The sequence below is a fragment of the Xenia sp. Carnegie-2017 genome, unplaced genomic scaffold (assembly GCF_021976095.1).
Source record: "Xenia sp. Carnegie-2017 unplaced genomic scaffold, XeniaSp_v1 HiC_scaffold_1, whole genome shotgun sequence".
Taxonomy (NCBI): Eukaryota; Metazoa; Cnidaria; class Anthozoa; order Malacalcyonacea; family Xeniidae; genus Xenia; species Xenia sp. Carnegie-2017.
The window spans coordinates 9,330,515-9,354,388 of record NW_025813402.1 but is presented as its reverse complement, the minus strand read 5'-3'; the positions used below and the strand labels follow the sequence as shown (position 1 = coordinate 9,354,388).

The 23,874-nt window shown below is 37.4% G+C and overlaps 2 protein-coding genes across 3 annotated transcripts; both read right to left on the bottom strand.

The window, feature by feature from the left end:
- Positions 1-321: 321 nt before the first annotated feature.
- Positions 322-2,467, bottom strand: LOC124437755 (acyl-CoA-binding protein-like). The gene is made up of 4 exons (XM_046987688.1): positions 2,309-2,467; positions 1,558-1,672; positions 1,342-1,404; positions 322-531 (listed from the first exon to the last, which is right to left on the bottom strand). The coding sequence occupies exons 1-4, from the start codon at positions 2,324-2,326 to the stop codon at positions 461-463; spliced, it is 267 nt and encodes an 88-aa protein (XP_046843644.1). The 5' UTR covers positions 2,327-2,467; the 3' UTR covers positions 322-460.
- A 266-nt stretch (positions 2,468-2,733) lies between these two features.
- Positions 2,734-23,118, bottom strand: LOC124438350 (cullin-2-like). Of its 2 annotated transcripts, XM_046988419.1 has the most exons (26): positions 22,703-23,118; positions 22,097-22,199; positions 21,480-21,571; positions 19,578-19,680; positions 18,257-18,339; positions 17,330-17,388; positions 16,785-16,822; positions 15,213-15,323; positions 14,566-14,728; positions 13,527-13,616; positions 12,716-12,750; positions 12,139-12,246; positions 11,572-11,634; positions 11,390-11,473; positions 10,871-10,915; positions 10,556-10,642; positions 9,401-9,547; positions 8,475-8,552; positions 8,086-8,152; positions 7,414-7,519; positions 6,547-6,637; positions 5,826-5,921; positions 5,330-5,383; positions 5,129-5,191; positions 4,015-4,065; positions 2,734-2,972 (listed from the first exon to the last, which is right to left on the bottom strand). In XM_046988419.1, the coding sequence occupies exons 1-26, from the start codon at positions 22,819-22,821 to the stop codon at positions 2,892-2,894; spliced, it is 2,217 nt and encodes a 738-aa protein (XP_046844375.1). In that variant the 5' UTR covers positions 22,822-23,118; the 3' UTR covers positions 2,734-2,891. The 2 variants fall into 2 exon arrangements, with proteins under 2 accessions (XP_046844375.1, XP_046844381.1); XM_046988425.1 differs by lacking the exon at positions 13,527-13,616.
- Positions 23,119-23,874: the final 756 nt, after the last annotated feature.

Sequence of the window (23,874 nt, the reverse complement as noted above, 5' to 3'; positions counted from 1 at the left end):
CTTCAACTGTGAAAACTTTGGCACTTACGCTCCAGTTCGAATGACAAAATTGTTGTTTGCGTACGGCTCCAGTGCGAGAACAGTCACTTTCAATTTAAAGATTAATATTGCAAGTTGGTTAACTGCAAAACTGAACAGCAAAAAAGCAAAATTTGCTTAGGAATCGAAAGACTAACGCTCTGTACGCGGGGAAGGATTTTTACCTTACTCTAACCTTACAGCTATTCTCTGTTATTAGTTGATATTCAGCCAAACGCAGTCGAAAGTGGAAATATAAATATTCTCCATGTTACGTATAGTAAATCAATTGCGTACTGGAAATTGCTTGTACATATTTTAATTCGTCAGAAAATTGCACTTGGCAGTCCGTCTTACGTAAATATAGTGAATAGATTGTCTAGAATCATTTTTGGATTATACGAAAACTTCTTATATAAAATCTGGTCATAACAATTTACTTTTATTGATATTTTCCTTTCAATTCCTCAACTTTTGCTATGTATTCTTTCTCTGCATCTGCTGCACTTTTGCCTAGAAAAAATTGACCCACAAAGATCACACTTGGGAATGGCAATCAAGCAACCCCAGGTGAATATATATATATATATTAGCATACTCAGTGAGACAAAATGTCCCTAGACTATATTATTTACCGGTTGGCAGGGCCGTACGGAAAAAATTTTCACGAGGTCTCAAAAGCGGACCGTTTAGGTCGGTCAGTACTTAAAAAATATTTTTTTCTGTACGGACCTCCCACCTGGTGAATAACATATACATATTTTCTTATTGCACTTATTAGACTCATACAGTGTCAATCCAGTGTGCCAGAATCTGTGTAATGATTCACTTATAATACTGTAACTGATATTAAAATGCCATTATTGTGCTGATACCGATATTTTATTCTATTTAACGACACTTAAACATCATGAAGTATGCCACTTTGTGCCTCACCAATGACTGTTCATTTGATGACAAAATATAAATTCAAAATTGTTATTTACACTGCAGCCTTATTTCAAAAACACAATTGTCAATGGAAATTAATATCGAGCGGAACTAACAAATTTTAAGTAGTATTAAAAGTTGTGAAGGTAATATTATTTAGTATTGTTAAACTATGTTCATTTCAATCGTATTTCTATAACAATGAAATGTATAAATATCGGTATTATGAGCAAAACAATACTGATAATTCTATTTTGGAGCCGATACCAATATCAATATGGGGGCATCACTAATATGTTGTCTTTCCATATAATAGCTTTTGGGTAAAATGCAGGTTGAAGATAATAAGATGTACAAAAAAATCAAATGCCTAATCAAAATGTAACATCCAACCTTTCAAGGCATTCCATGCATCCCACTTTGCTTTACCAGCGAAATCCATAAACCCCGGTCTTGCTAAAAAATTGAAACATCTAAATAAGTATCCAACTACAATTTTAGTCCGTGTATAACATAATGTAGAAAGTTGCCATCTTGAGGATCAATTAATTTGAACTTTAAATACAAATTATGACAAAAGTATTGTCTAGCAATGATGATCACAATGACCTGTATTACAGTCACCCACAGTCACTTGCTTGTAATTTGCATACACATCTAACATTTCTTGATCTGTGGGCTTTTGGGATAACTTCTTCACATCTGTCGCCGCTTTCTGGAACTCCTTAAATTTGCGATCAGTTAGGTTGTTGCAGGGTCATGTGCATTATTGAAAAGACGTAGGGCAGTAGTAAGATCAATAATTAGAGTGATGGGTAATATTCATCGACATGCATGTTATAATCAGTAAAAAACAATGGATTTCAAAGGAAATTAATACGGCATGTTATAAATAAATGAATATTAGTTCCCCCAATCATCAATCTTACTACAACATGCACAGTAAAGATGTTGTAAATTGGAAATAGGAGTGTTGAGTAAGTACTATAAAATAATGCAAAGCACATAAAGAATTTTAATAAAGAGCACAAGGTTTGGAGGACTCAAATATTGCAAAAATTACAGGACACAAGTAATGTGATAAAGGCATGCTCGGAGAAGTTAACATGATCATCGTATCGTCTGATCATCACATGTTGTCAGCTGAGCCTTAAATTAACATTCTGTCCATTACGTGCATTCGTAAAAGAAAAAATGGAATCAAACAAAAAGCTCAAGCTGCACTGATGTTTGATTTAACATTCAGCTCATGTGAAATGCGACGTTTGAAACAGGCCTAAGGCGTTTATAATTATACGCAACGATGGAAATCGAATGGAGTCTGGCGATCTCTGTACTGAAATCAGACCAGGTCAAATACCTCTGATCCTTGAGACATGTCTTTAAAGTTGACTACGATAATTCAATAAAATTAAAGAAATAGAAATATGGTAACGACTCTTCACAACAGAACAAACAAACCGTAGAGTTCACGAAATTGTCACCACCAATGGTCTGGTTACTATAACACGAGAGCGATACTGACGCATGCGTGAACGATGTATTTCAAAGTGGCCTGCAAACCTGCAGAGTGGGCAAGTCTGGTCGGTCCCTGGTCTATCATATGAGATCAATACATAGCCTGGGTCTGTTGGTTTTGTCATCACAATTAGTTTTATTTTCTGTTGTCATTACAATTAGGCTAGTGATTTTCTGTTCTTCTGTCATGTTGTTGAACAGTAGACTTAGCACACATCCATACGTGGGAAACATAACGATTGGCAGAAAAGACTACGGAAAATTTTGTTGGTCGCAAAAATAATCTCGTTTATTAAAATGATGCATTTGTCCACTTAATAACATACGTATGTCGAATAATAAATTCACAATTTATTGAAGCTGTTTCATCATGTTGAAAAAACATATAAAATTAAAATTGCTTGGCGAGCACTAAACTTTCCATTCTACGCCAAGTAAGTGTACTCGTCCTTGCTGCCGTTCTTTCGTTCCAAATATTGCTTATCAATCAAAGACTCGATCGCTTTCTAAACAAGCAACCATACACGCGTTAAAAGCCACGAACGTGGTACACATCATGGGTTCATGGCATATGGCCAAAGGATATTTCATTATTCACACTCGAGGTTCGTACCCAAGAAATGGTATGAACTAGAGGGAGCATCGTTACATGTCTTTAGACGCGGATCGTCCAGGTTAGTGACTGCTGGTGTTGGTGTATGAGTAACAGACGCTTCCAAGAACAGCCTTATCGGCCACCTTCTGAGTAAAGGGAGACATAGGGGCTTGAAGAGCCGTGGGTGTCTGGACAAAAATGACCTAGAACCCAAGTCCTAAGAACCCAAGAACCCAATGACCTAGAACATAGAGCGAGACAAACCGCCATCTTGAAAGATGACAAAACTCACAATATTTATGACTAATACCTACTTTTCCTGAATTCGTACGCAGATGCAAATTTGACAGTCAGGGTTTAATTTTTAAAATGTTCGATAGGATTGGATTTTTAAACCTTCTTTTAGCTTATTTTTCATCATGAGTTTTGCCACCTTTGAAGTTGGCCTCACCTTGACACGGTAGTTTGATATCTAGAGGATTGGGTTCAAATCATTGCTGGACACCCACAATACTCGGTCGTCAAAAATGAAAAGCGAATTAAGCAGACTAATATCGAAGAGTTGCATTTCTAAATCATCTATTGTAGGTGACGGTATGTATCGAGCTTGGAACTGACACCCACAACTTTTAAAAGCTTCCAAAGCCAATGATGTGAAAAGATGTCTACCGCTAAGGTGGTTGAAACGTAGGTCAACACCAATAGTCCTTCCCAGGCCCGTACTCAGCTGGATGATTTACATCTACAAACATGTACCGATGAAAGTTTTGGAATTTGGGGAAAAAATGTAAGTCGTACAATGCTTGCCGTCCTTCATATGAAATCAGCCACAGGCAAATATCACCGAACATTGGCAAGAATTGTTTTGCTTTCAATCACGTCGGCCATTTTATTTGACCAAAAGATCTTCCGTCCGTGATAAAGCTTTTCCCAGTAAGTCATTCCTCACCTACCTTTATCATAGATACGCTTGGAGAGAATCTCGTCTTTGACTGACTGATCACCTGCGTAAATAAACGTCGTGAATGAATAAGTTTCAGTTGAACAACATCGCCGTACTAGAATACAGTCAACACACGAAAACAAAGTAGTCCCTTCGAAGATATATATACTATCATAAATTCTAAATGAATGAATACCAGATAATCAAATACGGCAATACTAAGATTTAATGTAATTTGCTATCCGGTATGTGAAGAATGAGGTCAGTGGTGCTTAAAAGAAGGGGTATCGTCTCCTGAATTGAAAAATACCCAATTTCAAAATTAGCATCAAAAAGTAATGTAATCAGTTCCACTCGCTATTCCGCAACATTATCCTTGTAAAGCAGTTGAAAGACTGTCCAGATTATTCGTATGGATGGATATTCATTCATGTAGCACTTACGATTTACGTAAAGGTGGGGGGGGGGACTTTCTTTTTGTGTCGCGTTTATTTATGTTATTTTTTCTCGTATTCACAAAAAAGTTCATTTGACAATAAACGTTCGTCTACCATTTTGTCAAATCCCCCCTCCCTTAGAGAAATCATTTTAAAAATTCTGCGGCCAGCTGCATAAAGCCTGGAGAGCGAAATCCATTTAATAGGGTTGTTTCGATTGTCAATTCGAACATACCGTACATACCGTACAACCTTGAGGCCAACGCTTACGGAAGGTGTCCGCTTGTGAGAGATTATAAGCGTGGAGTCCGTACGTAAAGGTTCGAGGATATTTAGAAGGCAAAAAAGTTACGATTTAAACTATGCAATCCACGGCATAAAACGATGATTCAAACATATCAAAGTTTCATTATTGTGCAGTAAAAGGAAACAACTTTTTAAGAGACTCGAAAAAGCAGCAATCCACAGGATTATGTTGTCTGGGCTTTTTGCTACCGGCCTCTGGCTTCAAATACAAATCATATAATCGCCATAGAGCAATTTTCTTCGTGCCGAAACGAAATACGCGGCGAGATTGGTTCTCAAATAACCACAATGCATTTCACGCAGTTTTGGAGTATTTCCTCGAGGAAACAGGTTTGATGACACAAGTCTTCGATTGCACAATATAAAAATGAGCAAACGTACCTCTTGGACTAGCGTGTTATGTTTAAGAACTTTGCGAGCTTTCATCACGCGTACGACGTTTGCCTACAAGACACAAACAAAGCCATTGTCAAGGAATATAAACAGTTCTTTCATCGTGAGAAAACGGAGTCATCATCGTGTAAAAACGGAGACATCATCTTGAGAAAGCGGAGACATAATCTTGGGAAAACGGAGCCAAACCTGAATGTACAATTTTCTGTCTTCATCGATTGACGAGCGAAATCGATTAGCTTCCTAGAAAACGATCGGTAAGAATAGCTGTTGACCAGTTCCCACGTAATTCGCAGTGCATTTCGACTTCGCTAAAACAACAGTTTTCGTTCGAAAAAAATACAAAATATGCTCGCGGGAAATGTTATGAATTCCGAATGGTATAAACAGTAAGAAGGACAAAGAAACGCTTTCGAACGAGCAAGTGCTCTTGTTGTTCATGAAAAGTCTGCATGATAAAACTTAGCTACACTTCAAAGTTGAAATGTGCATGTGCAATAAAACTAATACGAAAGAGTGCTCTCAGCTCACTTTGTAAACCTATTAATTTTTCCAAGTAAATTTCGTTACAAAACGTTACCAAGATATGACAATCATTAAAACAGATTGACGAGGCAGCTACACACCTGTTGGAAGTATTTTTCTTGCCGGACAAACAACCGCTGACACATATTTCCGTATTTACCTGAGTGGTTTCTCGTAGAACAGGGACGGTGATTTTTAACTTAGTTCTTTTGTTTGAAAAGTCTGGGTTGCACGTGTATGTTGCGGAGCCCGCGTCCTGAAAATGTAAGACGAAAATGTCTCGTACCATAAACGATGGACAAAATCAATAGTTTGAAACAAGGGTTGAAATGCTTCTAAGCTATCACGAAAGAAGATATTGAAGTCATTGTCGAAACCTGCGTGTAGCTACGAGCTTTATAGAACAAATTATGACTCAGCTTTGCTAATAAGATTTATCCTTTATCGTTTACAGAAATTTTTACATTGCATCAAAGATCCATAATTCAGGCAAAATTCCGATCTGAGTATTGCGTCATAATGAAGTCCGTTGGTTTTTTGAGGCGTCGTAGCTACACCTTCAACATAACAATTTCTTTTCATTTTATGAACGGCCGTTATTTTTCCATAAATAAACTAGATCATCAAGTAGAAAAAACTAGAGAGGTTAAAAAAGGACATGGTGACCAAGCGAAGAAAAATTTAATCCGCGCATTGTTACTATGCTTAAAATCGCTTCCCCGAGCCACTTTATCAAATTTTTTGCAGAAAGAAGTTCGGATTGGCAAAAGCACTAGAAATTATACAATTTCTTCCCGATTGGACCACACACAAAAATACACTGAATGTTGCGAAAGCCATGATATAACTTTTGAATATGAATGGCAATTGGTCCATCATACCTTGAAAGACAGTAGGAGTTTAACATCTACAAGTGACTTCAATGTTCTTTCTAACTCTTTCTCGGCAATCTCGGTTTGTGCAAGAATTTCGCTGAAATTAAAATTTCAGATGTATAGACATTGCACTGATTGCAGTTGTCTGTATTAGCTATCTTGAATTCAGAATACTTGTATGATCGTATTCAGGACATAAAATAATAGATCAGAGCCCATCGAGGCCGACTAACTGATGAGATGAAAGAGATTCGGAGCAGGTTGAAAATATTTAAAACGGGCTGAATACAAATTTACTGATATTACTTCAATTTATTTGATAACAAGAGCAGAGATCTTGTCTACTTGGGTATTTGGAAAGTAAAGTTTTTCAACATTTGAGATTTATACACAAATTTACATGAAAGTCAGAGTGAAACTAAAAAGAGGTCTGCTAATGCCAGGTGAAACGAACGAGCGGTTCACATGTACTTGCATGGTCGAGATCTGGTTCGGGGGTCTGGTCTGAAATGCCACTTAGACAGGAAAACAGTGATTGCAAAAACCGACCTTCGAACAACCGATATCCCACTATGACAAATTTAGGCGCTGAATATATGAGAAAAGGTACTCGGGATCCAGCGAAAAGCGTAATATGGGCTTGTCGAATTGAAAAATCAAACATTTCTTATCTGAGAAATCTATATCAGCAATTTTCAATGAATTCGCACTTTTTAAATATAAAACGCTCAGAACAGCTAGCTTGCTCCACGTTAAGTATAAAAGATTGCCGTTTTTATTTCTAAGCGTCAAAATTATTTCACGTTCCAGTGAATCCCAGCTAACCGGACTCTTGCCAGCAGTCATTATTATAGCTATCGTATATCTACTTACCCAAAACTTAAACTCGCCGAATGATTAAACAAAAGCATCACGGCCATCTGGTAACTGGACGCGGTGACGATGTATGGCCTTTGAAAATGATTCAAACGAACTTCACCTGCGAAAAATGAAAACAACATGTATCCTGAATTTCCACCTTTTCAATAGAGTTGCAATGATATGGCAATGAAAAACATACAGTTTGAATGCTATATGGACCAAACAGAATCACGCAATCAGTAAATTTATAAAAAGCATGCCGTGCAATGTCTGAACTCTGAACGTGAAAAAAGTTAATTATGTTAGCTATTTTATGCAGTTAAATATCTGCACCACTCTTGAGCACTCAATAAAACGATTTCGCGATCAACAACATATACACTGCACAAGCATCTGTAACTAAAACGGAGCCTACTGATCGGGTGAATAGAAACTAGGAAGTTCGTAGCTATCATAAACAACGATTTTCAGGGCAAGACGCACATTCGAGCGGATATGTGCGCGGAAGTGAATATCGTGCAAAATTATTAAAAATATTTTAAGTCGGACTACCCAAGTGAAGGAGAGCGTTACGATAGACCCTAAACAGAGCAAGCAAATCGTTCAATCCAAGTCGCGATGCCTGCACACTATGAAGACAAAGTTGCTTTTTTTGTGATGTGCACACAAATATGAATTCCATACCGTTGGAAAGATGATGAAGCCAGGTTAACTTCCTTCCTTGAAATCGTTTACCGTAAAACTGTTCAAACTGTGATAAAGGAAGCACATAGTTATAAATACAACGAAGGCCACATTATATTGGCAGCGTGAAATCAAACAGAAACACGGCATCGTAACCTAAAGCCCGGTTTCTACGAATAGCATGGCGGTGAACGTCTCGTGAACGTGTTGTGAACGTATCGTGAACACGTAATGAGCGTGTTATGAATGTATCACGAACGTGTTGCGAACGCTTAGTGAACGTTTCATGAACAAATTGTGCGGTGGAGATAGCTCCTGATTTGATCTCCAGGACATTACCGATACCGACACCAAATGCTATCTATCTGATAAAACATAACATGACGTACCCAAGTAATCGGGTCGACGAATTCTTGAGGTATTGTCAACGACGAAACTGTGTTAACAGCAAGTGGCCAAGCACCTGACTAGAAAAAAATATCAACATCCTTTAGAAAATGAATGGGATAGAAGAAAATTTGTGATTGGTTAATGAACGAGATCGTGCGGTATGACGAAACACCATCAGAGAAAACCTAAGAATTGTTGGTACTGATAATTGTATAAAAAAAGCGACGAATCTTTTAATTTCAAAAAAAAATTGGTTCGATGGGATGAGCCGATACGATGGGATGAGCCGATACGATCGATTAATCGACCATTTTTTAAATAATCGGTAATCGAAAAATTACGTCTTGCTAATCGTCAAATAATCTGCTGAAGACTTTTTCAAACCACAGGTATCGTCTGCAAGATGAAATACAGAGCATAAAGCGTGTCAATCTTGCCGCACATCGCAAATCTTTTGTCACATACGACTAAATTTAAGGAAGTCATAATAAACACTGGTCTTGAGTCGTGCTAGCACGATAACCTGCTTTCCTCTGATTGGCCGAAAAGAATGATGTTATTTACAATTTACTGGGATTATAGCCCGCCATGTGTAAATGTATATTTGTGGAAGCATTTCTTTAGTTAATGTGGAAGCATTTATATATTGAATAACGCGGCATACCAGCTTCACATTAAGCTGCAATATCCTCATTTTACGTCATAATTTTCAGCTGAAACTAAACTTCGACTGCAAGGTTGAGTACGAATTTAATCCACCATAGTGTATATTGTAAAAAAAAAAGGAAACCGAATAAAACTCTTTGTACAATTAATACATCTTGTTTGTCGGCCATTTTGCGATTTTTCCCATGATGCTTTTTAAAATAATCGGCAGGTATCGATTAACGGCCGGGTAGTAGCGACAACACGTAGAACAAATTACCTGCAATATAAGATAGGAAGCGGTGATATCCAGCGAACTGTTTTTTCTAGCCAGGTCTTCATAAAAGCTTTTGTTTAAATCCTCGCTCAAACTCATGTCCGTAAACATGCGATGTAGATTGTTTGTGTACTCGTAACCACAGGTATGCTGCGAAAAGTGGAAGTCGACATACTCAACTGACTACATGTAGCTACTTTAGCGAGGAATGTAAGACCAAAACAAGACAGGCCAACTACAACTTATGGACACATATTCACACGGTATAAAATCGAGATAAGATTACGAAAAGAAAAAGGACAAAATTCAAATATAATAAATAGTTCCATGAATATGAGCTAACTGATATAATGGTTGAAAGGGGAGGACGATTCATATACCAGATTGCCTATATTGGCATGGTTAAAATTCGTACAGTAAAATATATCCCCTGTTGTGGAATGCAGAGGTATGGGGCAAAAGGTACGCACCCATCCATAAGCTCGGATATTTAAATAGCTTGTAAATAAGGTATTTCAACACATCCAAATGATTACCCCGATCCTGAAAAAAATCCTGTATCCGCTCTAGAGATGAAAGGCCCACTCTTGGAACAAAATGCACAGTCAGCGTATTGATCGAAATGAATCGTTTAAAAGGCAGCGCGATTGAAATAATAAATTCGAAAATGAAAAAGTGCATTTACCATGTACAAAAACAGATTAAACTATCGACTGGAAAGCTACATACTCTCTAATGTAGCCTTCCAGTTATACATTCGGAGTAATGGTTAAAACCAAAAAACGTTTTGAGGGAAACGATGACTTGCTTATTGCCGTGAGTCAAGGGGGGGAGTTACTGGGGGGACTGGGGAAGGGTACACACCCCACCTAGAGGACAGAAGGAGTCTTACTTTTTCTTGCCAAATATCAATACACTAATCAATAAAGAAAAAGCAATTTTGATTTGTGTATAAAACTTCGAAAAAAAAACCCTCGATAATTGTATGTGGTAAAAATTTAACACAAGAATTCAACCAAAAATGCCGCCGCCGCACCCGCAAAGTACAAAACCACATTAAAATTTAAAACTAGAGCACCGCGCTAACAAAATCATCCTTAGAATCCATCCCTGCATAAACCACCGCAAAAATAAAACGAGGTTCGTTGAATCACTCACCTTCAGTCGGTTGATCATGTTTTCTTCGGCGTCCATTGAGATAGACGTGTTGTGAATGAGACGCTTCGCCAACATTTTCGAATAAAACTGAAACACGCGTGTTATAAAAAAATCTACCGTTAACAGTGCAACGAATGCATGAAATATAAACAATCTCCAGGGAGAAATAGCTGGAGCGTCATGCCACAAAGTCCTACGACCACAATGTTTTGATGTTGGTTAATACACTTATCCAGAGATAAGCACGTACCAAAAGCGCAAGCTCTTATATGATTAGGTACGTTCGAACCAGATGAAGAAGTTTGGTGGACCCACCTTTTGAAAAATATCTTTATTATCGAGGTATTTAAAAAGGAGTATCTATAGAAAAAAATCGTACTGTATTTTACACAGGAATATATATATATGTCACTGCTCTATGGTGATAACTGGGAGGGCACATTGTTATACACTTTGATACAATGTGTAACCGACCGTACATCCTGTGTCCTAAGTGCAGGAGTCACCATTGCACTATGGTGATAGACGATAAGACAATACAATATGGTGATAATATAATATGGTGATAAGACAATATTATCATACTTAATATGGAATACTTAGAAATGTACTTGTTAACTCTTATTATATTTGCACTAATTTCCAAAACTATATATTGTTGTTCTTATCTAGCTATTGGGGTCCTTGGAAGACAGGAGCCCAGAGAAAATTACCCCTTACTGTCCCCCACCCCGCTCAAGGCAACCCTGCTCAAAGTACATATTGATCAACATTATATCAGAAGGAATTTGCTTTCCACTGACTCTATAGTTTATTGAAACACAATTAACATACGATGTCAGCCATATTTTCTTCTTGTTCGTTCTCGCTCATATTTCGTTGGTTTTTCTTCAAGATGGAATCGGCAAATCGTGCTAACTGGTAAAAATCGTTCAAAATGCTGAGTTATCGCTCAGATGGAAGAGTAACCTATTCGTATTTCGATGCCTCGACGGCAACTTACATTCTGAACTTACCAGTTCTGCTGACTGTGAACTTTTCTGCCCGGATTTATCGCTGTTAACGACAACATAGAATGCCTGGCAACAATACATTTCAACGTCAAGTGTGCAATATGAAAAATGTGAACAAGCATTTAATGTGAGGAAACCAAAACTTATTTTGGATACTCTCCAAATTTTCGGAAAAAATAAAGAAAAATTGTTGAGTTCGGTTTTACAATGCTTTGAGGAATGATCAGGCCTCGGCTTGATAACTTTTTTGTATTGTGCTATATAGTTTTTGAATTTAATGTTAGAAATATTTGAAACGTACTCAAAAAGACGGAAAAAAACAAAACACAGCTAACGAGTACTCGGGAACATAAAAGCAGTAAATATAGACAGCAGCCCGTTCAGTTCTTGCTAAAAAGCTTAAACAGCCCTCTGAAAATTGGCGAAACAAATTAAGACAAATATATTTGCAAACTGGAGATTAATCACACTGCACTTTCCTTCAACAAGTAGGATGGGCAATTTATCGGTGAATGAAAAGTTGGAAACAAATATGACCAATGGCCAAACTTTATTATGGCCATTGCCTACCTTATTGAACGCCATCAAAAAGGCTTTTTCTCCGCTGAATGTGGTATTTATCAAATCGAGATACTTTCGATGTACTTGAAGTAACGCACGAACAAAGTTAGCAGGTGTCTGAAATGCAACAGAAAAAGGATTCAACACATGCAGAATGTTTTACATACACGAAGCAATTGAGCTGGTTATGATAACGATCATTCATGGTCATCTCTCATAAGTGATAAATCGGCGTGATGTTTTGAATAATCTTGCAGCGAAGAATGCTATACTGCATGCTTGAACTCAACGAAAACACCGGAAAAAGTAGAATTTGCATGCAGCAAAATGATGCAGGACGCGGCAAGGACGCCTTTTTAATATAAACTAATGATTTGAAATTAAAAAAATAAGCACAATTCCACAAACTAATGTGTCGAGAAAAAACTTCAAAAAAGAAAAATCAGCAATGAACAAGTTAATGGATTGGACGAATGAAGGTGTTAAAAAAGAAAAAATATGGTGAATTACAGCACGGATCTTTACTCACTAACAGCCTGGCAAAAAATAACTTAACGTTTTAACACTCAATAAAAAAAAATCGTACTTTTTCCTTGTCGATACAGCAAATCGCCTCAAGTCCTGTAGAAATAGAAATGAATGGATAAAGCATGGATAGAATAAATGGTACTAAGACATAAAAATACGAAACTTGTTGCATGGGAAACTTTAGGAAACTCGTCTATAATAATATTTTTCAGAGTATAACTACTCTATACTCTTTCACAGGATTCTTTTGCGATTATCAATTGAGGTGAACAGAAGATTAGGTCACAGTGCTTCAAGCAATGGCTACTTCTTTGTGCTGCTACGTAAAACATTTCAGAAAATTAGCATTAATCATTTCTTGATAGAAATCTACAGTTTTTACAGAGACAAAACACAGAAAAAATTATACAGCATTATAAAATTCGCAGGAATGCTACGCCCTAGCTTTCAACGTCGGAAATATGCGCTTCGGATGTTTTTTTTCTAACTTTCTCCATCTCATTTTCAATACAATGCAGATCGTAAAAGTCCAAGTGATAGCAAGTTAAACAGGCAACATGAGTGATTAGAGTATCGACACGCGATGTGATATCTAAAGTATCAACTGTCAAATACCAATAGTCAGGAGCGCACAAACCAAAAAATTGGGGAGGGTGGGAGGGTCTACATTCCTGGAACAAGGAACGGACTTTTTATGTGTCCAAATTTAATAGAAAAAGCCAACAATTTTAGCAGGAGCGAATTTTTTCGTTCTTCATCAGTATAAGGACCGACTTCTTATTTATAATTCCCAAACGATAAGGGTGTCGACATCCATAGAGCTCTCCCACCCCTAATGTTCGCAACAGAGAACATAATTTATTGTTAACCTTTTTTTTCGATATGTTCTTCCAGCAATTGAACCATTGCGCGCAACCCAAGCACACTCAACTTCATAAGAGAGTACATGCGTGAAAGATCTAAAGAAGATGGACAATGGCGTTTTCTGATGTTGTGATTTACTTTGTGCTTACGGTAACCCGATGGGCCAGTAAAACGAGAATTTTGCTCATTTCAAGTACATTTTCAATAAAAAGAGCTCTTAAAACGTGTTTAGAAGACAGTGGACTTTCTCAAACAGTTCAGGCGTATCTCTTTCAATTCTAAAGACATTGAAGTTTTGGGACGTCCGATTTACACAACCACTGACGATTTACTCAACCACTGACGATTTACACAGCCACTGACGATTTACACAACCACTGACGATTTACCTGGCCACCGACGATTTACACAACCACTCACGATTTACACAACCACTGACGATTTACAGAGCCACTGACGAATTACTCAACCACTGACGATTTACAGAGCCACTGACGTTTTACAGAGCCACTGACGATTTACACAACCACTGACGATTTACTCAACCACCGACGATTTACACAGTCACTGACGATTTACACAGCCACTGACGTTTTACAGAGCCACTGACGATTTACAGAGCCACTGACGATTTAAACAGCCACTGACGATTTACTCAACCACTGATGATTTACTCAACCCCCCCGACGATTTACACAACCACTGACGATTTACACAACCACTGACGATTTACACAAACACTGAAGATTTACACAAACACTGACGATTTACACAACCACTGACGATTTAAACAGCCACTGACGATTTACTCAACCACTAAACTTAGTTGCAAAAACTTCAAAACCTCGTTGATAGAAAGGAATATGAATAAATTGTTTTAAAAGTCCACTGTCATTTTAAGAGTTCTCTTGAATGAAAATGTAATTAAAATAGCAGAATTTTCGTTTTACTTTGAAAAAGTTCATTCTATCTGCAAATACTGAGATGACGATCGATCAAAATGATTGGTGTAAGATACCACGAGATAAGCAGAACTGTTCAAACCTTCGAGGTTTTCCTCTTTGATCATCTGCCTGCATTCTGACTCGAGTAAAGCCACGTGACTTTCCACCAACTGTCTTTCGCATTCCTTGTTAACCTTCTCCGTCGAAGAGTGATGGAAAAGCTGCGAGGTTCGCACTTTCTCATCGCGAAGAAGACTATCTGCCTGAAGAGGAAATGCAATCAAAATAAAATGACTCAAATTTGGTTGCGACACATTTGCCAGGCGAGAATCCAATTCAGATACATGATGAATACTAAACGGCAAACACTCCCTTTCGTAGAGAAAGTATGCATCGTACGTAAGTGAAAATAAACAAATTCTCATCTAATTTCCACTATTTACGGGGATTTAAAGTTCGTGAAAGCTTTTTAATGAAATCCATTTGCAGTCAGTGGTGAATATGACACAGTAAAAACATGTACTAATGTGTTCATAGCAAGTACCTGTATCTGGATATTTAGTCATATCGATGGACCTATTTGTACACATAAGTATATCTCTGACACTAATGCATCATGATCTAACATATTACTATAAGTCGTATACTATTAGCTTATGTACATGAAATCAAAAATGATATCTGTCGAAACTCTTTTAATGGCAAGCATTATCATACATACGTATATAGATTACATATTGGTTAAACCTTGACTAAATAAGCTGAGCACGTGAGTTCTGACACGAGATTGGAAGACACGGTCTTGTAGAACTCTGTTGTTTCAACCAAGAGTTTTTTCTCAAATTCACCTTCGTAAAGCTAAACAAGATCAAAGCAGTTAGAGACACATACAATTGCATCATGATTATGAGGTAACAAGTATGTTTTCAAATACTTTGGGAAGAAAATTTTCTCAAGTATGCACGGGGTCGCCCATTTGATACGCACACAAATTTTTCCTTCGTACTTCAAATTACATAGCTTATCTTGCAGTCTTTGATCTCAGGCATAAGATAGTTTTTAAAGTTGAAACAAACGTTCAATTGATGCTGCGCTTAGATAAAGTTAACCAAAATTAGATTCTAAAATGTCAATTGCACGAAAGGGCAGTTTAGCAGCCCTCTCTCCCTACTGTACGCAAATGTACGCATTCATCACACAACCTCGAACACTTCTATGAGCACGTACTAATTAAATTTCTGAAAGAGTACACTGGAGGAAACTGGTGCAAACATGAAACTGAATATCACATCAATATGAATGTGATATTTATCACATTTATATTGATCGCACATTTATCGTCATATCTTCATTATGACGGCCATGAAAAAGACGACATACAACAACTGGCGAAATAAATTGTAAGAGAAATTTCCATTCTTATTAAAACTTCTTTCGAAACAGATGCAATGCTGTTTGCAAAATAAACAAAAACCAGCCAAACGCAGTATAGAATTATTTCTTAAAATGTTACTTCTTAACGACAAAGCGGGAAACCAATCAGAGTCGAGCAATGTTTTCTACAATATATTTTTGATCGGTAAACGAGGAATGTTATTTAAGAAACGAAAAATGTTTTGCATGTTTTCGCACGTCCATTAAATTTACAAAATGTTTGACGTGACCACGAACGTTAAAAGATAAGTTGATATAGCAGTTTGTAGTAAGTTTACACAGTCGAAACTTTTGAGATTTGTCCAACTTTATTTTTCACTAAAAATAAACCACACTCAATGGCAGATGAAAAGGCCTTTCTAATCACACATTCGACTGGACAGAAACTGAAGTACTCGGACGCGCACAGACTAAACACGCACGCGAATCAAAAGAGGCTTGGTAAAGTAAAGACAACGACACAATAAACAGACATATCGACATACCCATCATATACTCACAACTAAAGAAAAAGGACATAAAAACTACAAACAACACCAAGACCACAACAACACACTCCAATAACATTAACACCAATTACATTCACAATACACCAAAACACATGGCAACACATTTCACACCCGCTAATCCAATTAGACGCTCTAAACGTCTATAAGCTAAAAACAACTGTAAATAGATAACTTCCTTATTCTGAAGAAGGCTCGAAGCACCGAGTCGAAAGCTCAATAAAAATCATTTATAAAATCAAATGAATATACATGTAGCACGAGTGAAAAATATTCCTGGCTTTGCTACCTTGCCAACTCATCCACATTCTCAAGAGATAAACAATAAATTTGCTACAATATATTTGAAGGTATGTAATTGTCATGAAATGATAAATACCTCTAGTTTTCCACGTTCAAAATATTGCTGTACTATAACTAAAAAAACGAATTTCAGCAACTAAGAGAAAACGTTATCAATTAGACGTCTTTCCGGGATTTCATTACCCCAGACCATCAACATCCATAAACTTAGCTAAATCTTCGTAAAAGATACGTTCGACAAGATAAGATGTCAGAGGGAATGATTAGAAAACGTGAATTGTTATTCTGTTAATGAAGACAACGTTGGAAATTCATCTATTTCGCTTATCAGCTGTACTCTCCACAAACCATCATTCATGTTAACAATCTCGCAATCAAGATATTCGGATGAGAAAAGTGAAGACAATTAGTACATGTATCAATACTTCATAACCCAATACCCTTGATGCCTAGCGGTCTAATTGTAGAAGGAGCACAATTTACTCGTCAGTTTTTGATGGCAGTTTGCCTAACACAGGGCTTACTTGCGGAGAAAAAGATGTGACGCAATGTCACAGCTCTTTTTACACAGAACTTTCACATATGAAAAATAATTCACACAACAGCAATCCAACAACTTACCCAAAGACTCGATAGCTCCTTGAATTACGTCTCGTTGTGCATTTCCACCCTCTCTGTCCCTATTTCGAAAAAATATTTTATAGGGAATATTAAAATATTGCACAGCCAGCAGGAAGTTGTTATTTGTTCAAACGCCATTGTAGAACATCGTCAATTTTGTACGATGTATTTATTACAATATAGGGGGGGGAGTTTACTGTATTCTATTGTTACGCGAATGAGAATGTTGAGCTATTTCTTTGACAGGAGAAGCGATTAAATCAGGGATGGATTCAGGTTGATTTTGTAACTAATAATAAAGCAGATAATATTATATAGATAAGCCTGTGACGAGACAAAACTTAACGCAATCGCGAATAAATTCAATCGCCCTCCTTGCGCATTTCCTCTAGTTTATAGCAATCCTAGAAAAGTTTAACGCACGCGGAGTGAACTGAAAGCATTGTTGACAACGTGCAATCTTTCCGTCTTTTTAAACAACCATCCAAGGTCTTGGACAAATTCTCCTTGTGAGTCTGTAAGGGGAAAGGCACAAGGAAATGGTTGCAGTTATTCGTGACCGCAGAAACTTAAGTCTTGTGTATATCAGCATGAGTATGAATATTTTATAACATCCAAAGAAACATCAAACTAAAGCATGATTGATTTGCCTCTCCCGTCGAAGAAAATAGCTTAATAGACTCATTCGCGTAATAGTAGAATAGTGTAAACCTCCACCTAGAAGCCCCTCCCCCCCGTGTGAGCCCTCTCCTGAATAAATATATCACCATCGTAACACTCAACTCATTCCACGAAAAACCTCACACGCGTATAAGCCCCCCCTTATATAGCAACCCCCCTTACAAGCTTATACAAGACCAGGGCTTAGAAGTATCATATATGAAGTATTGTCGTAGAAAACTATGGGAAAAAAACTTTGCAAAATACCTTTTCACTTCAGCCAAAATTTCCGGAATTAGTTTTTCTTTTATCCGTTGAATAACAATCTCCTTCCAAATTCGTAAGGCTAGCTGCAAACGTAAATGATCCACTCGAATTTGAGTCAGTTAGTCTTGAATTTTCAAGAAATATTCCGGTGAGATTTTAAGTGCAACATGGTAACAGAGTGCAGCAACTCTCGAGACTTATATTCAGACATTTACTATAGAACGCAGCCTATAAATCCTTTTCGTTGGTTGCAGTAATTTCTAGTTAGGACATTTCAGCGAAAAAGTATTACATGTTAAATTTTTTTCCGCCAAACTTGCAACAGCCATATGGCAGATTAATGCACATATCCCCACTATAGTAGCTTAGGTAGCCACAATGGCGATCATGTGAGAACCTCTGCTGAGCGCCAAAGACATCGGACAAGCTTGCAAAGAAACCATAGCTCTTTCTTTTTCAGCAATAATTTCCATTTGTATTTCTTTGTATGAAAATTAGCGAAAAAGTAAATGGTTGCACGATGTCCAGATCTCACACAGATAAGCAAAGAAGCTCGCGAAACTCAAGAGAATAGCAACCTCAAAAGAAATCACGTTGATGATCCGCACGTTCTGGTAATGAAGCCGTGTAAGCTAATCTTCTATAAGTTTCCGTCAATTGATGTATGATATAATACATCACATCACTTAGTATTTGATACTCCGAATGGTTTTCCTGGGAGGGTGGTGGCCAGCCCGCATGTTTGGTCGTGTTTTTTAAGTATTTCCATGCGCACCCACAGCCACAAAAGAATCGTTTGATGGTAATGTACTGAAATTAACCACGGGTGGACCGAAACTTGCGGGCTACGTGTAGATGCAACAATGCGAGTTTTCGTATTATGTTGACATGATGGGAAGCACGCTGTGCTAGCAGCAGTAAAAATCAGTGCAGTAAAAAGAAGAGAATTCATAAACTTGCTGTAGGCAAAGATTGGATCTCGATCTCACCCACTGTGCGCATGGCGTGGTGGCAAGACACGAGGTAAAAATATCGGATACACGCTTATCACGCCATCAAAGTGTCCAGCAAATGCTGACGTCAGCAGAGGTTCTTTCTTTAAGGGTACGTAGCAGCCGCTGACCCACGGACTTGACTGCAGACGATAATCAAAAGAAAGATTGGTTGTTTGTTAACAAAAGTTTCCGCAAAATATCGACCGATTTTTTGTTTTTCAAACACATAAATCAGTAATGTAAAACTTATGGTCAATTATTAATAGCGTGCTGAAGTAGATACAGCGCATAGAAAAATGAACAAAATGCCGTAAATGCATACGTACCTGGCCCACTTCAATCTTGCATTCGTTATCGGACAGAACACTGGAATAAGTTGTCATATCATTGCCATTTCCTTCTCCCTTTTTGATGTGTATATTCAGGTGGCTATATAAAAAAACATGAAGAGGGATTGATGAGCATTGCTGTGAAACATTGACAAAAAAATCACGAGTTACAACATAACATTCTAGGAATCAAACAATTTACACAGAGCAGCGTCCGTTCTTGATTTATTCAGGGGTGGATTTACGGGGGGATGAGTGGCAGAGGGTAGCGCACTTCTCCTATCTTTGGATAGAAGGTTGCAGGAGGGGTGGCAATTTCTCTACACAATATTAGCACACCAAGCAATTCAGCAAAAGCAATGGTGATTTGTGTTTTTTTAGACACGAGTCAAAATATCGGCCTAGGTAACAGAATCCAACAAAGTAAGTGCTGATTTGGCACGGCGATATCCATAAAGTAGACATGAAAATCTAATCCAAACAAGTGCACCCCTCCATCCTACAAAATCATCCTTTCTATATAAAAACAGCACAGCGAAGAAAATTGTGGCCTTTGCATGCACAATTAAAACATCGACACAAGTTGCATGCAGATGAATCAGTGCATGGAATATTTGTCTGTACGGGTGAAAGCCTCAAAGTAAGCGCCGGTCACTGCTCCTAGATGATACTAACAAACTGCTGGTGGTGGGAAAAGGACTGTTGGTGATGGTGTTGCACGACGTTTCGATAAACTTGGAGGTAATCATCTTCAGAGTCACCTTACGAAAACAAGCACTGACGAACGTCAAAGATAGAGACCAGACGAGCGGAAGGATGCAGTTTACAAATTAAAACTTCTCTAACTGCCACGTCTACAATATCGACGAGACTCGCATGGGACTCAAACATACGACTCACCGAATACAAGCCACAAAGACATAAGACAAAACCAGTCAATTTCGAACACCACCGACAGGATATAAAATTGACTGGGACTCGTAAGAAAATTGGAGTACCAACATAAAACTGCTTCCCTCTGAAATTGCCCAATAGTAAGAATTTGCATGATTCAGTAGCAGTTGATCCCAAAACAGCCATAAACCCAACTGAATACAATAATACGCATGTGTATTGAGGCTACAGCAGACTGCAATACCTCAATTCAACTGCGTTTACGCCTTCTAAGGGATCACTTAATTCTGAATTATGCGAGTTCTAAATTATGGGTGATTTCAAAGAGAAACAGTTTTCTTACACACCCCTGTGCAACAAAACCCGCTAAGACGATCACAACAATTCGCAGCCTCAAAGAAACAAAAAAAATGATGATAATATCACTTTTAACTAATCCACAACAACAATACAAAAAAGATAATAACATAGACATATATTTCCTCCATACACAATACTATGGCGTAGATACCAACAAGGCAACAAATACGGTGACGCTGACATTTAGCGATGACTACCACTAGGTTTGTCAAAACATCCGTCAACACCACCACCATCACCAACACCATCACCATCATCAACACCAACACCAATGCCAACACCAGTACCAAAACCAACATCAACAACACCAGTACCAAAACCAACATCAACACCAAAACCAGTACCAACACCAACATTCATTCTTTGGACTGCACAAACCTGCACAATCTACGACCACAAACACCTAATGATACTCATGAGTTCACACTATACACTTTAAAATTAATAGTTCATTATGACATTGAAACCTGCACAAATCCAGACACTAGGAAATTAAGAAAGGTAAGTTCAAAATAAATTAAGTAAGTCAAAAGATGGCAAGCGAATTTTGACCAGAAAATTAAATAATGCATTGGTCACAATGAATGCAATGTGTTACAGTATAAATACAGTGCCTGCATGTAATAAGTTGATTATAAAACTCACCGAAACAGCAAATCCAAGTATTCACAACTTCGGTTATATTGGGACCAATGACTGTGGTACAATTCAAGATAGTATGTGCCAGATGATAATTCCTATTTCAATGAATTAGAAATTAAGTATAAAAAACAGATGTGAGGATAAGATGATTAAAGTTGATAGATGGGATAATGCATTATGAATATGATATCATCCAACAAACTGTGAGAGAATGGAGCGATGTTGCATGAGCAATGCTGGCTGCATATTTGTTCATAGTTGTAAACTGTTCTTGTTCTAAGGATATAACAACAGATATTGTTCCATCCTTATACCAGTCTGGTACAGGGATGAATCTTGCGTTGGTACATGGAGGGATGTGTGTTCAAAAACTAATTTATGTACCAAAAAATTTTAGCAAAATTCTTTGACTTGTGCTTAATGGAGCACACTTTCAAAAATCCCTCAGTCAATCATAATAAAAAAGGTAAAAGAATTTAAGAAAAAAAGTCTGACATGGTGTTGCAACAAGTGGCCACCAACATTGAACTCGAACTGGAGTGCCTCCCTCCCCCAAAGAACACCAGCATGAAACCACCTCTAGTGTTGTTTAGAACTTTGCTTTGATACATATAACTTACACAATAGATTCTGTTGACATGCGCCTTTAGCAAAGCTTTGATCTCTTCATACAATTTTTCCACCATAGGCTCGGGATAGGCAACACACAAAGAGTACACATCTTTAAGATACGGTCAAAGAAATTTGTCACAGCATAAATTGTATACGAAACATTTTTATGGATTTTTTGAAATTGATACTGCATAATGAATTTGATTTCTTTGACCTATTAATACTTAATAGCAAAACAAACAAACATCAACGATGACTGAAATATGGATAAATCTGATTGATTGTTTGACAAAATATGTTGTACCATTATCAAGTTTGTTGAAAGTAAGGATTGCTCACATTTCAACATCAACATAAAAATTCAAAATAAAGAGAGGACGAATAAAATGATGACATTTTTTTGTAGGAAAAGGCCAGGAATAAAAAAACACAAATGTTTATATACATACATATATCAACTCATGCAAATTGATTCAATCAATTTATACAGCAGCAAGTCATTTGTAGCGTGTATTAACATTTTATCTCCATGCAACGCAATATTTGATGGCATAACTTTGCACTTTGGACAGTATGAACTCTACCAGATGACCGTTTAGGGGAAAAAAGGATATGTAAATCTTTCATTCCAATCTTTTCTCGTGACTTTTCGCAATCCCAGGACAGCATCGACCGTTGACGATATCCCTTGCCATGTTTCGTCGAAACGCAAACGTCTATTCATGAATGGCATCGTCGTGTTTCCACAGCTTATCTTTAATATAGTGTAACTTTCACCTTACCAAGACAATTATTACGAACACGAAATGCTCTTTCCGAAACTTTCATCGTCCTCAAGTGATATTTACACATTTTTTTTTTGAATATTGGCAAAAAATCAAAAAAAGTTGACGTATCTTCTGCCGTACATTTTACCGTTGATCCATGATTTAACAGTGTTTATAATTGTATTTTGTAAATAGACTAGTTTCGTTCACTAACACTCATTCCCATCATTTCGCGCATGCGCCCAAAAAGGTAATGATGTAGCATGACCACTGACCAAGACAGTTTCTGACAGCGGACCAGTGTGCCTATAGTGTGCCAAGCACTAAAAACAAACACCAAAAAGTATTTTTCAAAAGACAAAGGTAAAAATAATTTTTAGAAACAAAGTATGACAGCGAGACGCCGACGATACAAGAATATTGAATCAACATCACTACGTGTTTCGGAAGCTGCAAGGTGGATCATTGTTTATTTGTTTTGTTATTTAATTTTAGTTTACAAGCCGTGAAGATCGATAATTATGGGAGCTAGTATTCATTTACAGATGATATTTCGTACCGAAAAACCATGTCCAGTCGAAAATTTTCTCATTGTAGCTTCTTCTGAAAGAAAAAAACCCCATTTCTCCCCATTTTTTGTTACTTCCTATATTATTCAAAATTGTCGGTGAGACGTCGTTTTGGACTTGTTTGGGCTGGATTAATCTTGGAAAAACTGATGCTCTTTTGCATTGCTCGTATCCATAAGCTTTCCATGCAGTATAAAATATCATTGCGACGTCAAGAAAAGGCTCTGCTTGCCGCAAAATTTTTCACAAACTGCAAGAAAAACGACGTATGTCTGAAAAATTAAGTTTGTATCTATTTTCTTCGGAATACGATTCTTCCCATTGCTCTGACGAACTGTAACCATTTACTGTAACATGCATATCATGAATATGAGCCCTTCCCCATAAACCCCCATACCCCCAATTGTCCACAGCCATGTCTCCACTGATTATAAACATGCAGCTTTTGCT